This window comes from Falco peregrinus, chromosome 5, assembly GCF_023634155.1.
Source record: "Falco peregrinus isolate bFalPer1 chromosome 5, bFalPer1.pri, whole genome shotgun sequence".
NCBI lineage: Eukaryota > Metazoa > Chordata > Aves > Falconiformes > Falconidae > Falco > Falco peregrinus.
In genome coordinates this window covers 32,302,236-32,320,556 of record NC_073725.1, presented here as the reverse complement: position 1 = coordinate 32,320,556, position 18,321 = coordinate 32,302,236, and the positions used below count along the sequence as shown (strand labels likewise).

The following is an 18,321-nucleotide window of genomic DNA, read 5'->3' as shown; positions in this document are numbered from 1 at the left end:
GCGGCCGTGACGGTTCCAGCCCGGGGGAGGTGTCAGGCCTGGGTGTGTGTGTGAGGTGACAGACACAGCCCTCACCGTGACACTGAGACAGTACCATTTTTCTTTCAAAACTGAACGCTGTGAATTCCTCCACACACGTCCCGTCCCCCCGTCCCCCCGTCCCCCCCCGGTTATTTTTTGTTATTAGGGGCCACCTAGGCGCTGGGATCTGACTTTCCTTCCCGCTCGCCGCGGGAGCGCCCCCACCCCGGCCACCACAGGCCTGGGGTTCTCCCTCTCCCGCCCCATCCCCACGCCGGGGACTTTCCGTCGCGACGCCCTCGCCGCCGGGCGAGACCCCCGCGGCGCCCCCTCCGCTGCCGCGCCGGTCCTCCCCATCCTCGCCTGACCTTCCCAACATGGCGGCAGCGCCGCCCCCCCCTCCCTCCGCCCCGCCGCCGCCGTGAGGGGCCTCCTCGGCGAGGGGGCGGAGGCGGCTGCCAGGCGGGCGGGGCGGGAGGCGGCCGGGGCCGTGCGGCGGCGGCGGCGGGAGGAGCGGGCGCGGGGCTGGGCCGGGCGGGGCGAGGCGGGGAGGTGCGCCCCGGCCCGGCGCCGCGCACACTGACAGGCGCTCGGCCAGCAGACGGCGGCCGCGCCGGGGTGCAGAGGCCGCCGCACGCCCTCCCGCCGCTGCAGAGGGAGCCGGCCGGGAGACGGCGTCGCTTCGGCGGGGAGGCGCGGGGCGAGCGGCGCTGGAAAGCCCCGGCCGCCCCCACACCTGTGCCCTCCGGGAGCGGCGAGTGGGTGTAGCCGCCGCCGATCACCTGGGATCCCCGCCCCGTAGCGCCTCCGCCTCCCGTCCTCGCCCGGCCGGGGAAGGCGCCGCCGCTGCGAGCGCCGCGCTTCCCTTCGCTGCGGACGGCCGGCGGCAGCAGGGCTAGGGCCCGCGGGCGAAGCGAGGCGAGCGCTGCGGCGCCGGTGGTGCTCGCCCTCTCCCGAGAGCCGGGGCGAGGCGGACAGGAGGGCGGCGGCCCCCGGTCGGCGGAGCCTGCGGCGCGGGGCGCTGGAGCCGCGGCAGGATGAACCCCAATGTCACCTACGCCAGTCGCAAGCGGCGGAAACCTGTGCAGAAAATGTAAGCGGCCCCGCGGGGCGGGCGGGGAGAGCGGCAGGGAGGGGAGAGCGGCGCCCCGGCGGCTCGCCGTCCTGCCGCGCACCGCGCCGTGGAGGCCCGGCGGGGGCGGCCGGTGGCGCGGTGCGGTGCAGGGGCGCCCGGGAGAGGTGTGCCTCGGGGTGCTGGCGGGGTTTTGTCGTTTTTAGCTCTTTGCTTTAAAAAAAAAAAGGAAGGGAGTGTCGGGGCGCGGAAGGTCGAGGCGGTGGAAGGAGGGAGCGGTGCCGGCAACGCAGCGCAGCCGGCTGACCTAGATTGGGAGGCATCTGAGGTGACGGCTCCCGAGCGGTGGCTGCGCTCGCCCCGCGGCAGCGGGTCCCGCCGGTGGGTGCCGCGCCGGGCGGGCCCCCCCGCCATGGCCGCCGCCCGCGCGCAGGGCGCCCCCGCCGCTGCGGGCCGCTCCGACCGCCGCGCACCGCTGCGCGCTCAGGTGTCTCCGCGGGAGGTGCGGGGCCGGAGCCGGGAAGGGCTCGCCCGATTCCCACCGTTTAGGGCTGTTTTTAGCCCGTCAGGGAGGGCTCAACCGGCTTTACCCCTCCGGTATTACATTAGACGTTTTTATTTGTTCAGCTCCAAACGAACCGAGTGCTGCAGACCGGTCGAAGGGGCGGGGGGCGAAGTCTGGCCGTATGGTGGCTTTTTGCTTATTAATTTATAATTTTGAAACTCTGACTAGTACTTGAGCAATTTTGTATTATGCACCTGCTTTAGGTTTGAGTCCCAGGCTTTGCATGCTCTGCTCAAAGGCTGATCTGACGAGAGTGCTTTTTCAGGCTAGAGGGGTTGCTTAACTTGCACTTTCAACTGAAAGTCAAGAATCTATAGGTCATGAAAACTATCACAGCTAAACTGCAGAATTGCAAGAAAAATAAAGCTCAAAAAATCCCCGTGTACTTCCATGGGGTACTTCTGTAGGTGGAAAATGACTGCCAAGACTACAAAAGCATTAAAGGAGAGAATGACAAATATTTAATGAAATTCTATTGTGAATGGTATGTTTTTAGATTTATAGCAGACAACTGGCTTAGAGGGAGGGGAATCAGCTTGAGCGCTTACTTCTTTACGGTTGGAGTTGTTTGAATGAATGTATGTACATAGCTGGGTTAGCTGGTGTTTCACCCTACAAATTAACACAGAAAGTGTACAAGTGCACATTTTCTTAAAAAATGCCTTGTTAGAAGATGCATTTCTTATGAAAATAGCAGTGTTTTGCTCTTTTGACTATTCATTTCCAAGCAACAATGTAGAGGTACCTCATTAAATTCATGCTGTGGATATGGATTTTAAGAATGAAATGAGTGTTTTTTCATGAAGAAATAAAAGCATGTTGGTGGCATTTGTAGACTATTAGTAGTACCTAAGTTCTGATTGTGCAAGCACAAGATGTTGTGCCTTGCTGGTAAGTTAGCCTAATGTGTGGCTTACTATTAAATTCTGGTTAGCTTTGGTTAGAGGATGTGGAACCTTCTCTGTTACGTTACTGCAGTATCTACATAAGTAATCCTTTTCAGTCTATCTCATCTTTATGCAAGTTGGCTGATCTCTGATTAGTTGAAGCCTTTTTTTTTTTTATTATTACTAATGGCAACTATTTATCTATTGAGGGTAATGGCAACTATTTATCTATTGAGGGACTTTGCCCTTTAGGACCAAAGAGAGAAGTGTTTCTTCTTAGAATAAAAGCATTCGTATTAGTTTGCTCACCCATAAATTGAAGCGGAGGCGAAGTATTAACCCGCTTTGCTTGGGTTACTAGAAATTATTTTAATGCAAGATAAATGTAGCTCACTTGTAACGCTTATGTGTTCCTTTTCTCCTCAAAATGGCAATACACTTTAGTTTCTTCTTCTAGAGCAGCCTTACAGAACATTGCTAGTGGGTCAGAGGGTTCCCATTTCTCACATAACTAGTTACAGACCGTACCTTTAGGCCAAAAAAAGTGAGAGGCAATAAGCTTTTGTAACTGATTGGGGGAGGGAGGGAAGATGTACTTGCTGATGGTTAACAAAGGTTTGACAGTACCGTGATTTTAATTTGTTTGGGGTTGCTGTTTCCTCACCCCAGCAGAATTCTCAGCTCTTCAGGGTAAGGGGGGGGGGGGGGGAAGATACATTGTAATACATTGTTGCAACTAGTATTGTTCATAGAAGAGATTGTTTATGTAAATAATTGTTCTGATGTTTTGTTTGCCATGTATGTAATTCCAAACAGAGCAGGATAATTGGTAATCTGTGACAACAGGCAACTAGTTTATAGAAATGGAAGAAGCTATTAATATAATGCTGTAGTTGCCATGGAAAAAAATTAAGTAGAAATACTTCTTGCTTCAGGTACAGATAACTCTTTAAAGCCATGGTGGTAACTCAAAGCCAGTTTAAGAAAAGCCCCCTCTGCAGCTCCTCATTTCTGTGTGTTATATAAAGAACTGAAAGAGCTGAACTTGAGAGGGGAATCTCAGGCTATTGCCTGAAAGTGCCGAGTGTTGAAATGTATTTTTTTTAATTTAGTTGGGAATTACAGTATCACAGCTGAAAAAGAATAGCAGTCATGTGGGCACTTAATAGGCAACTATTCATACAGTTCATCTTGTTATCTTGTCATCTGAAAAAAAAAAAACCCCGCCAAAAAACCCCCAGCAACCCCAAACCGCTAAACCATGTGCATTCTAATTGTGTGTAATATACTACAGAAATCACTTTCTCAAACCCTTGGAACCTTTATTTCCTCCCTACGTAATGTTTGAACGCTGCGAGTGCCCCTGGTGGCAGCGCGTCCCTGGGGTGTTTCACTCCCCGATGAAGCCTGGGGAGCAGTGGGTGGCCCCTGCTTTTTCTTGGGGTTTTTGTTTTTTCAGTCTTGAATTCCTTTTCTCTAGTGATTATTAACTGAACTGCTGATTTAAGATACTAGTAGCAGGAAGGATAAAATGCAAATTTTATAGAAGTGGGGCTTACTGTTGATAGATTCTAGCATTAGGTGATGGATATTAGATAAATGTAGCTCCACCTTGTAGTTTTTATGGTTTTCTGCTTATTAGCTCTGATTTGCCTTGGTTTGTTTGTTGGGGTTTTCTTCAGTGTTTGGATAGCTATTGTTTTGCGTAACTGGATAAATGTAATAGATAAGGAAAGGGTTGGGGAGGTATAAATGTTTCATACTATGCAGGTGCAAAAAAGCATAAAGGCATGTTTCTGTAGCAGACTAAATAAGAAATTATTATATGGTTTTGTTCTGTGTTAGCTTAAATGTATTTATGATATTAAGTAATCCAGAGGAAAATGTTGGACCAGTCGATCCTTAATTATAACGAGAGACAGTAATTTCAGAAAGCAGTACAGAGATAATGTAATCTAAAATATGCAACTATTTATGCATTCTTTCAAGGTAAATGAACAAGAAGTTCCAGAACAAGATTTAAAATGGAAGTTCATCAGAAAAGAAAAATAATGGTTAAGATACTCCTTTGTGTAAAGCAGTATCTGTTACAAGCAGCAGTTCGTACTTCTTATTTGAAAAGGAGGCGATAAAGCTGTTTTCTATATAGTAAGTTTATTCTATGTATGTAATGATAACTTTGCCAGTCTTGGGGTACCTGTGTGTTACATGTAGACTGCTGCTTAAAATTCACAGGGTTTAAGGTTTGTGGTTTTTTTAGTTGGTGGATTTTTGTTCAGTGCTTCTTGCAATACTATAGAAAGAGGACCTGTAGCAACTACAGATAGGCAAATGTAGATAACATGATCAGTAAATAGGAAAATACCTTTTTTTTCCCTTTTCTTTTTACATATAGCCTTGGCTTGTCATCTTAAACGGTAATGAAATATGTTAAAACTGAGTGCGAAACTTTCATTCTTGGTTGGTGTTCTGGCTGCCTCTGTCACTTTGGTAGAGTTTTCCTTACACCAAAACAACTAAACTGTTTACTACTGGAGGACAAACAGTTTCGTAGCATCAGATGAGTAGCATGCTGATGATTGAGACTGTTCAGTAAAACCAACTTTATCCCTACAGTTGCATAAATCTTTGCTGATTTTGTCGTCTACTGAAGGAACTACTGGAAAGGGTCTCTTGCCCCTTCAATATAGATTGACAATACGTTTGATTGAAGAGGTTGGTAGTCTGTGTCATATCTTTTGCTTCCAAAGGAATCATCTGCTGGATTTTCAGTAATCATAAATCTGGTGTGGGCAATAAGATTAAATGCTTAGAAGTATTTTTCAGTTGCTAAAGTAAATAGAGAATTTTAGAGGATGTCACCTATTGTAATGGTGACTGCAGTGGTAACGTGCATTTTATATACCTGACCTACACTGAATTAAATCGTATATAGAAGAACATTTTATTGCATGTACTATTAAATATGAAATGAAAAATACATGTAGCTGAAAAGATTAAATCCATTAGCTAGGTGATGTGTATGCTCTTTCTTCAGTCTTTTTTTCCTAAGCAATAGAACAGTTCTAACTTGTACTTTTTTAACATGTTGCTGTAGCTTTAGCTCTCTTCTTGCACATTCTTTTATTTCCTGACTTCATTTCGTGCTTCAGGCCTTAAAAAGGTTTCATACCTTGTTAATAAGTTATCATGCTTTTCAGTGCTTTATTTGGTTTTTCAAAGTTTTTGTTGTCATATTATGAATAAACTAAATTTGTGCTTGCTTTTCATTTTCTCAAATAACTGCTTCAATGTCACTTAAAAAAAAATAAGCTAGCATGTAAAAATTGAAAATTATTTCGGCCTTGTGATAATAATTAAGACTTAGGTACTTGCACACTTTCCTAGTGTTAATTTCTGTGAAGGCATACATGGTAAGCATGTGTAATGAAAAATTCTGATTAAGTAGGGTGTAGCAGACCTGTGAAAATAGTAGTCAGCTAATGTTATGGTGGCAAATCCTTTAGAATTGTAAAAACAAAAATTAAAGAGTGCTGGCTTGTCTTGCAGCTGTTGGGACGATAGATTGTAGCTCAGTTTGGAGGCACTGAGTGTATCAAGACTGCTTGCCTTTGATTAGGGAATTCAAATTTCCTGTGAAAGGTAAAAGATTAAGAACGGAAAGATCAGCTTAAAATCCATTCCCTCCCATAGTATTTTTTTTTTTCTTCCCACTCTTTTAAAAAAAACACATGCATGGATTTAATCTTGACATAGCACGTAGTTTCCCCTGAAGATAATTTTCTGCAATGCAGCTAGGGCTGTCTTTAGCATCAAGGATTTACATAAGTGGATGGAAAATGGTTTAACTTACTACTTACACCCCTGGCATTTCTGCCCTTACTCCCTTCACTATGGGGGGGATCCATTTTTATGTAATTAATTTTAGTTGAGTCACAAAGGGGAAAATTAGTGAAAATCACTTTGATTTGGAGGGAGAGAACATGGTAAGATTTATGCTGCAAATACTGGTAACTTAGTATTCAGAAATGTTGTATACTACACTTAGAAAATCCTTATGCTTTGAACTAGTTAGGGAAAAAAGGAAGAAAAATTGTTACCATGTAAAGCAAAAGCAATTAAGTCTAACAACTTGACAAGATAACTGCACAGTTAGTTTCAACTAACTTGTCAAATTGCTTATAGAAGTTTTAAGCAAAGTGGAGGACAGTTGTGAAAACAGATAACTATAGTATTTGGAAAAGTTTGTGTGTTTTGAATGGTTTCCATGGGGAACTCCACTTTTTGGAAGCAGACCTGTTTGAGGTCTGAGTGAGCTGTTCACTGATTGTTACACAACTGTTACCTGCTTAAAGTTTGGAATTTATTATTCTGTCTCTACATTTATGGCAGTTTAATACATTAAAAGTTATCTTGTAAATTTCTTTTAATGTTACTGGTAATGTTTGGTGATTTAAAACTTTATTTTTTAGGGTTATATTTAAATTGTATTAATCATATAGCTTGTACAAGTGAATATTCTGCCAGAATATAAGAATGTGAAGAAAGCTTTACTATATTATTTTAAGTTTAATATTCACTTGGGGATGTGGTGAGCTGCAGGTCTCAAAGTCACGGCTTGTGACTGAAGCACTCATCTAACCAAATATTTAGTTTGTCATCCGTTGCAGTTGATGATGAACCTATACTTTTTTTCAAGAGAGAATTTTCGTATTTCATGATTCATTTTTTTTCCCCAGTTTTCCAGTGCTTTTTGGATAAAGGTCTACTAGAACCATGTCCTAGACAATCTTTACCCTGCAGCAAACTTAACTTTATTCATCTGGGGAGTAAGTAGTTGCTGCTGATGTATCATATTAATGTGTATTAACAACATCTTGTATTATGGCATCCTCAAGTTTCCAGGCTCCACATAAGGAGCATGCCTCCTTCAGTATGCAAAAGAGTGGCTCTAGTGCTAGGGAACAGGCAGCAAGACTTATTTTTGACAAGTGACACTTACTCAAGTGTCTGTATTATTCAATGATGCCTGTAAAAAGAAGGGCTTAAATGTAAACTAACAAGAAATCTAATTGAAATATGAAGTAAAAGCAAGCTAAAAATAGGTATGTCCACTCTGTTGCTACTTATTTGACTGGAAGTATCAGTTGAAATTGTTTTTCAGCATGGTTTACTTTCAGCAGTAGCAAAAATAACTCTTGGAGCTTTTGCAATTTCTCATTGTAAGGTTGAGAGAAGGACGAAGCTTGGAAGCAGACTAAATGAAATACTGAAGAAATTAACTGCTGAAAGTTTTTATGCGTAGTATTTTGGTGAGTGATACATCTTGCAGAACCAATGTTTCTATGAGAGCAGCACACATTGGTCACTGCTGTAGATCTTAAGTAGAACTGCCGTACTGGAAAAGTGATAATGAATCATTCTAATTGGAAAACTGTTCAATAAATGTAATAAAATCTGCTATGGCTCTTGCAGACAAATGATTTTGTTTCAGTATTGGCTTGTAATGACTAATTTTAATTCAGATGAGTAGGGGTTTAACCTGGCTTTTAGACATCTGTGTCTGTGGTATGGGAAGGTATGAGTATCCAAGTATCTGGAATGGGAGCTCAGGCTAGACATGAATGGAAAATAGCAAGTTTACAAAAACTTTATGTAATTCATAACAAAGCTTTTTTAATTGTGCATTTTAATGTAGAAAGTTGTGCTTTTGTCATGCTGTGCTCGAAATGCTGTCAGCTGAGAGGTGGCTTAAAGGGTAAGCTTGATAGTGTTTGCTGTATCTCTTGTTTTCTTGTGCAGTTGTGGATGCCTTGTTGTCTAGCAAGTTACTGAAACTTTTGTTGTATTCAGTTGACAATATCATGCTCCAAACGCTGACAAAAATTAAGGACACCTGTGAAAAATTGTAACTGAAGTGAAAGAGTGTACTGTTAAATGCATTTGTACACATCTTACTAAAAATTATTGAATTATTTGTAAGACTAACATTTGGAAGAATTCAAGTGACATTTGAATGAAAGTATAGGAATCTTTTTATAAAAAATGCTGAATCTCAGAGGTTTCAAATGTTCATTACATGTTCAAATAGCCATTGTGGGTCTAGCTGCTTCATTTAACAGTGTGTGTATGTGTGGGGGGGGATGATGTTAAACCATTGTAATTTTTTTTTCAAATGGAAAACAGAAGCCACTTGGGGAAGACACTTTGCTTGTTAAATTTTAAAAGGCAATCTGTAATATTAGGTTTGGCAAATATTTACCTTTATTTTGGGAAAGAAATTATGTTTATATTGTGTTTTGTTTTTTTTTTTTTTTTTGCCACAGAGTAAAGCCATCTCCAGCTGAAGGAGTCAAGTCCAATCCATCCAAAAGACACAGGGACCGCTTGAATGCAGAGTTGGACCGCTTGGCTAGCCTTCTGCCTTTCCCTCAAGATGTTATCGCCAAGTTGGATAAGCTGTCTGTCCTTAGGCTCAGTGTCAGTTACCTGAGAGCCAAAAGTTTTTTTGACGGTAAGGATTAGGAATTTATTTGGTTTTGGACTGCTTGTAAAATTCTGTTGGTACTGTATCTTGATTTCACCTGTTTAAGTACTTAAACTGTTAAATTTATCAGTATTTCAATAGAACATCCAGTTGCATGGGTATATACAACGTAACCATATAAAGTTTCTTGAAAACCAAATGTAACTACTTATATTTCACTTAAATCACAAGTCTTTCAAGCCTTTGCATTTGGAATTAATAATTGCTCTTAAGTCTCCCAGTCCTTTTCACTAGACTATCAAAGATACTTAAGCGGTTTTGTGTTTTCCCTTCCGAAAATCACCTTCATAAAACTATTACTGTTAAAATGTCATATGAATTCCCATTAGCTGTTTGATTTGCTTAACGGTGCATCACAAATTACTTTGTTTTAACGTAAAGTAATTGCTAGTGCCCCTTCCTTATCACAAAATTGACTTCCTTATCACAAAAAAGAAAGAGAGGCAAAGTCTTTCCTGTGTTCAAGCCCTGATTAAGGCAGGGCATGAGGCATTAAGATGACAGCTAAGGTTCTCCAATTGTGTGGGCAGGTTTTCAGTGACCCCAGCCCTGGCAAAGGTAATACAGCAGCACTTGGAATAGTAATCAGGCCAGAAGGATGTGTTCCCTTACACCATCTCAGAGCTGGGCAAGGAGTCCTCTACCCCTCTCCCTCGGTACCTGAACTATTTCGTAGGGTGAGATCTGATGGCTGGCTTCGTGCCTGTTTCTTCAAGGGCAGAAATAGTCTGGCCCTTTTCACTGCTGGAATAAGCCAGGGAGCTTGTATTAAAATAATTGTCCTTTTTTTACCAGTCAGTGAAGTTTATATTATTATTTATATTGTATATATTATACTGAAGATGGAATTATGTTGATCAGCTGTAGCTAAGAAATCTTGCTTACAATGGAACTGATAGTAAAACAAAACAACCCCCAAAACCCCAAAAAACCCCAAACAAACAAAACCCCAACCTTTACAATTTAATAAGTTTTTGGACATTAAAATAGCCTCTGTCCTCATCAGTTGAAGATTTAGTGTTTCAGCTTCTTGATAAGTGACTCTACCATGGATGAAAGGACTGAAGAAACCTAACTGCAGAAGACAGTTCTGCTTTTCCTGCAGGAATACAAAACACTTTATTTTCATTTATTGTGTCTACTGGCTTCAATTAAGTAATGTTCATAAATTTCTATCCTGTGTTTTATTGCTTGAAGAATATAGGCAAGTGTCTTAATTTCTATGCAAGTGTCTTCATTTCTGTACTTGTTCAGGACAATTCTTAGTATGGAATCTACTCAAGGCTAGAGTTGGTCAAATATTTCTAGCAGGTTTTTTTCAAATGAAAATATTTACTCCTGTGAAATAAAAAGAGTTCTCTTGGCACATCAGTTCATCAAAGTCTTTGTGAGATGTCATCTCAGGTGGACTGCAGTAAAACAAGTGATTTGGCTTGTCAGTATTGTCTTGGTGAATTGAAGAGGAAATTCTAGTCTTGAACTTTTTTTTAAAAAATAGTTTTCTGAAACAAGTAAAGATTGCAAGTTTTTGGGATGGAGCGATAATAGCAAATCTGTTTCTCATGCAACGGGAATGCTTGATTCTTGTTTCTCCTCCCCTGACAATTTGCACTTGAAGGTCCTAGAATAAAAGGGTTTAAGGCTATGATTTCTATATAGGAAAAAATCTGTGGCTTTAGCTGTAAAGAAACCAAAATTTACATTAGTTGCTTGTTTCTAATTTGAACACAAAGGTAGCTTTCAACTCCTTAGCATGGTGATGAATTAGATGTGCTTTAGTGGCAGAGAAGTTATTTCAGGTTCTAATTTAACTACTGTGGATCCAAAGTTGAAGCAAACTTAACCTGTGTTTTCAACTCAGTAGCATACTATTAGCATGTTACCCACATCACACAACCATATGCAAGCTAATGCCACCATACTGAACCACTGCTGTAGAATACAGGGTATTTGATTTTGTTGTAATGAATTAAGTAGCAGAATTTTGATTTGCCTCATAGGAAAGGACTTTTCAAACAAGTGCGTATACTAGATGCATTACAGCAAAATGTTTTACCTATCGTCTTTATCATTTGAGGCTTTTTTATTTTATAAAAAGATAAATTATTTGATGTTTATCTTGTGCGAGACACTGAATAGTGAAGGCAAAGCAAGTTTAGCCTGTACTTTCAGATAGAATAGCTTCAACAGAAGCTATCTAACCTTTTTTAGTAGAAAAAGGCTTTTTACTACTACTTTTCAGGTCTTTGAACTGTAGGACTACCAACCAAGTTAGTAATCAGTGTCTAGCTGAAGGAGTTTAAAGGCTACTAAAGTGAAGATAAACAAAAGTAATCAATCTATGACAGGTCCAGTATTGAAAAATAAGAATTTTTTATGCTATTTTAATGTACTTAAAAACATGGAATCTATTTCAGTTGAACTTACCCCCCAAAAAAGAAATTAATGCTCTGAAGGACAAAATTAACAAAAATACCCTGAAACCCCTAGGTTAGAGTTTCATGATCTGTCTATGCAGTGCTTCTTACCGAATTGCTCTTTTGAAGGATTGTTTTGTGTACTTAAATACATGCAGAAAGCCCTATAGAATAAATCTGGCAAATGCAGGAGTGAGCACTGATTGTCACCTTGAGTGCCTAGACTGAGCCAACAGGTCCACTTTATTAATGCAGCGTGCTGAAGTGAAGGGAAACGCTAAATGAATAACAGGATGCAAATGGGGGGTGTGTAAATTCCTGCGGAAAGTAAAATATAAACGCGCAATCATATGATCTTGCTTGAAAGGAAACCCAAGTTTTTGCTGCAACAATAGATATTTTTTCAAAGAAAACACTTGCATTTTTCCAAGTTTAAATAATCCAGAGTGAATGCCTGTTTTCTGAAGGCGGAAGTCTGGGGAGGAAAAAAAAAAGCCCTGTTTTGTGAAAGACATCTCAAGAAGTTATATCAATTTGAAAAAACGTACCTCACTTAGATGTCTATGAGGGTTTTTGTTGTTACTTTAAAAGCTAAGTGTATATATCTAAAAAAAGGAAAAGAAAAAAACCCCACCAATCAAACAGAAAAGCATCTTCCTCTGCCCCAGAGCTGAAGACAGATGAGTTTTTCCATAGTGTCAACTGAAACATGGTACTTAGGCATGCTTACCATATTTCAGGCTGTAGGAAATAGGTATACATTTTTTTTTTTTTCCTCTTCCACAACTCAAGATACACCCCTTTAGATACACTAGTTCCGTGTGGTCAGGTTAGTTTCAAGTCCGCGTGGTGTCAGAAGGCTTTCTTTATCCCCATGTCAAGCACTCTGGCATGCTTTTATATGTATGAATTTGACCTTGTAGTCAAGAAGGAAGTTTCAGTAGTGGCTTAAAATACTGTGTCTCAAGTCTGTTTCTTTATAAAGTCAAAGTTATTGCATGGTGAGACAAAGCGAAGGAGTGATTTAAGGTGGTGTCGCTTCTCAGCTGTGTGGTGCTACCTGTCTGTACTAAAGTGGATTAGCAGTCCTCAAAGTCAAGCAGGTTAGCTTAAGTCACCACTGGAGTATTTATTTTGTGCATGTAAGATACTTTATGGAAGTGGCTTAAGGCAAGCTTTTTATTTTTAAGAGATTAGGATAAATCAGGCAGGTGTCTGCTGACAGTCGGTAAAGAAATAGTTTGTATGTTTTCCTGGTATTGGGTCACCCTGTTTTGACGCTAAGTGCCTGTGCATGTGTGCATTCAGCAGTGAAAAGTATGAAGTAGAATATGGGACAACAGCTCTATGTGTGGGTGCAGGTTAGTGCGAGTTCAGCATCTGGAGCACAACTGGACAGTCATTTAGGCATAGCCTTGTTCCCAATACATGCTAAAGGAAAAAGCCCTTTTGCCTCTAGCTTTGGTCTTTATATAATGAATTGATAATCATTTAAATACTTTAATGCAGTAAGGAAGAACATTTATAATTAGTCATCTTGGGGTTTTGGTGAAGCAGCTAGATTAAAGAGATAAAAGTAAACTTTGTGTGATCGATCACTTTTTTTTAATAGTATGGGCATGATTTTTCATCTTAAAGGTATACTGAGAATTAAGGAGAGCCTTGCAGGATCTAAAATGAAGTAGCTGTGCTCTGTGTGTATGTATCGATACATTAGAAACAAATTTTAACATGTTGCTTATTAATTATCCTTTCATCCATTTAGCTAAGAATTCCTGTGGCTTAAAATATGTGTTTTTTCCCCTCTTGCTTATTGGACAGTTTTCTGCAATTACAGAAGAAAGTTTCTGCTCAAAATTAGTTTAGAATTGGTTTCTTATGTTGTATGCAAGTGATTCTGGCAAGCACAGCAATAACAAAATAATTAAGAATTTTTTCCAGTAAGTTTGTGTTGCCTAATTTTACTTTGTAATATAATTAACACACATTCCTTGGCATAAGATAGCTGAAATTTTGCACCCATTGTCATCACATAAAATACATTCTTTGATGTAATGTATTTTTCTTGTGATGCCTGCTGTTCTATCATACTGTGTATTGCAGAGAACAGACTGAATGTGGTTTCTGCTCTGGGGAATATAGCTTAAGATAAGATGTACAGATGGGAAAGACGGGCAAAGTGGGAGACAATGTATACATTCTGTTGCGCTGAGAAAGGCTGCAACATGTAGATAGCCTTGCTGCCAAGTGTTCTGTGGTGCTCTGAAACAGAAACCTGAAAGGGTGGAACAACTGATTACAACTCAACCTGTTAAGGCCAGGATAATACAGCAGGTCTGGCCTGACTTGCTTTTATTTCAGAGTGTTACTATATTTACTTGCCATGTTTGTCTAATGCAGTGTTCCTCATGTATTCTTTGAAAGTGTGACTACGCTTTCATGTTACCCTCTTTCCCTGCTCCTCATACTGCCTACATGGACACTCCTGACTCGCACATCAGGAAAAACTAAAGCCCTCCAGGGCAGAGCAGTGGAATCAGGCTGCACTTAATGCTTTAAAGTGTTTATGCTGATGCCATATAGGAATTCACTGTTGCCAGCAGCTTCTGGTGGGCTTGACTAGACTTACTTAGTTTATGACTCCGTCTTGAGCCATTTTTGTACTCTCAAGGTAGGAAAGAGCCCGTATTTGAGACAGATTTCTTGTGGGTTTTGTAGAACACTATCCGATTTCAATGTGAAGAAGTTAAATGGAGAATCCACCACATCTCCTGGTGATTATTCTAGCAGATATATCATCCTGTTAAAATATTATTCAGATTTAAATTTGCTTGTTTTCCGGCCTTGAAAGTTATGTCATTCTCTTTCTAATTTCTACCATGAATTAATTTTCACGTTTTTGAATGAGCTGCTTTGAATCTTATCTGAGAGTTAGGAAAAAAAGAAAAGGCAAAATCCACCCAAACAAACCCACTATGTGTCCTTTTATACTGTCTGCCCCCGGCCCCAACCCAAAGTTATTACAAAATTTGAACTTTGGAACTGTAGTTATTTTGGTTTCAGTCAATCATACCATTCAAGTTATTTCCTAATCCATGCTTGTTCTTCCACGCTGCTGTACTTGTCTTCCCCCCGCCCCAATCCCCCGCGATTCATAGTGAGCATTTGTGACTGTCTGCTACAGGCTATTTTAGCCTGTATTTTACGTAACAGAACATAAGTAGGGATTTAGGCTTTGAAGTCCTAAATTCTGATCCTCAAAAATTATTATTAGAGCCATGTAACTGTGACATCACCTTAAATCTCAAAATGTGTATGTTTTTTCATTGTTACATGCTTATTCTTAGCTCTCTTGGAAGCATTTTATTTTTAGGACTGCTGTGTTCGCTAGGCAGCCCTATACCCCTATGGACTGATGTAATTGGCGTTAATATACCTTAAGACAAATGTCTAAAATTGAAAATTCTGTTTATATCACAAAGTAAGAGCCTAATATGTCAATATATTTGTAGGCTAAAAAGGAGGAACTGGGTACAAATACTGACAGTATACTCTTTGGATTTTCTTTTCCTGTTGCACTTTAGTATTTCAGCAATTAATGTTAATCATTGTTAGAACTCCCTTTGCAGGGAAGAGAAATAAAGGTTATCTCTTCTTCTCTGCCCTGTATGTATGTTTTAATCAAAGGCATACGGAAAGCCATTGTAGAAGCCTCATATGTTCCACAAAGCTGTTGTAAAATTTCTTCAAAACCCCGTTCCAGTATGCAGAGCATTTGTCTTTTCCCATAGCTGTTTTTAATAGGGAGACTAGTTTTACAGCATACTGTTCTGGGCTTTGCTCTGAATACCTGTTGCAGTGAATACTCTCTCATTTGCAAGATCAGAGCCTAAAATACAGTTTATCCTATGCTAACCATGTAAGTGTTCTGAAGATTGGCGTTGTTAGGGTTAGCATGACATTCAAGCCCAGAATGGGTACCAAGATAAAAAGCCTGGCTTTGGGAACTACTGCTGGTTCTCTGACACTGTGTATTCTGAATCTTGCAGTCTTTGTTAATGTTTTTATTACTACACTGTAGCACCTAAAGATAATGAGATGTGGAGCTTGTTGTTGTTGTTGTTAGACAAATCATGGTAACTGATCCCTCCTCCAAAGACAGTTTGAGTGGAGAAGTATGATTAGAGCTAGCACCAGGCTCTCCAGATCTGTCTTCCATGGGCTTTGTGATTCACCCATTTGAATTTGTCCAAGTGTAGTTAGCTTGACTACGACTTTAAAAATATGTCCTGGTAATTTAAGACTTTGGTATGAATACACTTTAAAAATTTGTAGAAATCATCTATTATTACTGGAATAGCTTTTAATACTGTGTGCCTTTATAACTCTGCAGTTTTCCTCCTGTGTGTGCTTGTTGACAGGAGAAATGCCCTAGCTTTTCCTGTTAGACTTTATCTGTGTTCTGATAAGGAAGTAAGACTTGCTTGTGTGCTTGAGCTCTGTAGATGTTTACAGTTCGAACCAGTTATAACAGTGTTTATTTTGCCTCAGTAAACAAAAACTTTAACTCTGTTAAAACAGTTTCTGCTCCATACGTGCTTTGATAGAACACTAGTTAAAGAATGATAGCTTTGGTGGATAGTTTTGGAAATCTAGCTAGGAGACTGGAAGCTAATTCTAGTTACCAGAGCTCAGTGGTTGTAACAGGTTCATTTATAATTTCTTTTTAAGAGAATCTGAAAAAGTTAAAAAATAACCAATTTCAAATGAGCTCTTTAGAGTTTCAGATGGTGTATTGATTCATGTTTCCTGGGAGAAGCCTCCTGGGAGTTCCTGCACCTCAGTACAGTGATGGACTGTCCAAGCTGTATTTTAACAGGTATTCTGTTAATGATAAAACTTAGTTATTCTAGAAACTTAAATGAAGTAAACTGTAAGAACCACAATAGGATTATCTGAAATTGTCTTGAGAAAATGTAGGTTTGCTGTTTGCCAGCTGTGAACATTAAAGGGGACGTACAAATACGAATTAGTTGCCCTCAGTGATGCATGCTAAACTCTGCTTTTAATTAAACAAGAAGATGCTCACTTTTCCACTGAATAATTGCCTCTTGAAATTCAACCCATCTGCCTTTTGAATTGCTCAGTAATGCACACTTTATGTGTGGAGTCATATAACATCTAATAAGCTGAAAGACAGACGTGCTTGGCCCCTGAAGAAAAATTCTGATTGTATAAAGTAGGAGTTTACTGGAGCAAGTCCATGGCCTAGATGGGCAAATACTCTGACTCCCCATCAGACTCTATTGTCATGTCTTCAGCAGTACAATTCCTGTGGGTTAGCACAAGACACTAGCTTTTTCTACTGAAGTATTCCATTTCAGTGAATTAATTTTTGCCCCTTGATGCCTACATGGAGGTTACAAGTTGTTGAAGGATGAAGTCTTTCCTTTACTGATTATTATTTTTTTTATTTTATTTTTTTTTTTTTAGGATGTGCCACATAAATATTTTCCATGCTTGGAAGAAAACGTAAGGGTAGCCCCTAGTGTCCCTCCTCGCTTGTACCATTTGTTGTTTGGTGTACTTGTTACCAGACAATGATAAGAGACATGCCAGAACAAATAATTCCAGTCTTTCCTTCTTGTTCTCACAACTGCTTTTAATTTTCCTTTGATACCATCGTGCTCAGTGTGGTGCTGTATGTAGTATCTTACCAGAGACCAGGCTGTTGATTTGATCACATTAAAGGATGTTGAAATGTATCTGTCATGATACAGCACTCTGATGCTGAAGGTTTTTGTTAATATACTTTCTTGACCTATTTAATGGGAAGCTTTGTAGACTGGTGGAGCCTCATAGATTTTGTGTTTTGTAGCTGATCCTTCAGAAGGATAAAAATGCAAATATGAATTCCTGGTTGGTATGCTAATTGTGTCATAAATGCTAATGAATTAAACCTAGTGATGTGGAAAGAAAAAAAACATTGCCCCTCTTCGTGCATCACATGAGCATTTGAAGATATAATGCAAGGCTTATGCTCTCCTGCAGCTGTAAGAGTTTTTAGGAATATATCAGCCTGAGTATTTCTGAAGTGTCCCTCTGTCCTCTGCTTGTCTCAGGCTGTATCAGCGGACTGTGGGCCCTCTGACATCCTTGCAATTACTTACCTTCAGTGCAGGGAGTGTCAGCTACCCTGAACCCCTCACTGTTTCTTGTAACATGGATGTACTACTCTGAAATGGCTACTGCCTTAAGTGAAGACATTCTTCCTCAGCTTTTACATTCTGAGAATAGTAGTCTTCTGCATCTGTAGACTATGGGCAAATCATGCCTGACAAAACCTACCTGCCTTTTATGAAGGGTACCTGGTTTTGCGGACAATGGGAGAGCAGTGGTATTGTTTCCCTTGACTTCAACAAAGTTTTCAGTGTTGACTCTCATTGTTTTTGTATCACCAAGTTGGTGAATTAGGGTTTCTCCAGAGCATCCCTCTAATTCTGTCCCAAGTGATCTGTTCCTCTTCCCCTCTGTATAGTACAATTCAGGTCTAACTAGGTTGACCTCAAGGGCAACCTTTGAAATACAGGGGGTGACTAGAGGTTTCTGCAAGGGACGAGGAAGGACTCATCTTTCAGAATGAGGATATGCATGTGGCTTCAACAGAACACATCCGTGGACCTTGACAGTGAAATAAACTGGGAATAAGTCTCATACCCCAAGTAGAGAAAAGAAAGTCTTGGACTGGAAAGGAAGCAACCTTCCAAAAGCCCACTTGATTCCCTTGCCATGCTTCAGTCGTTGCAGAAAGT

The 18,321-nt window shown here is 40.6% G+C and overlaps 1 protein-coding gene across 2 annotated transcripts in view; it reads left to right on the top strand.

Moving 5' to 3' along the window:
- Positions 1 to 566: 566 nt before the first annotated feature.
- AHR (aryl hydrocarbon receptor) overlaps positions 567 to 18,321 on the top strand; it is a 63,927-nt gene continuing 46,172 nt past the window's right edge. The window contains exons 1-2 of one of the 2 annotated variants that reach the window (XM_055803339.1): positions 567 to 1,114; positions 8,872 to 9,059. In XM_055803339.1, the coding sequence (XP_055659314.1) occupies positions 1,059 to 1,114; positions 8,872 to 9,059 (244 nt within the window). In that variant the 5' untranslated portion in view covers positions 567 to 1,058. 2 annotated transcript variants of the gene reach the window in all.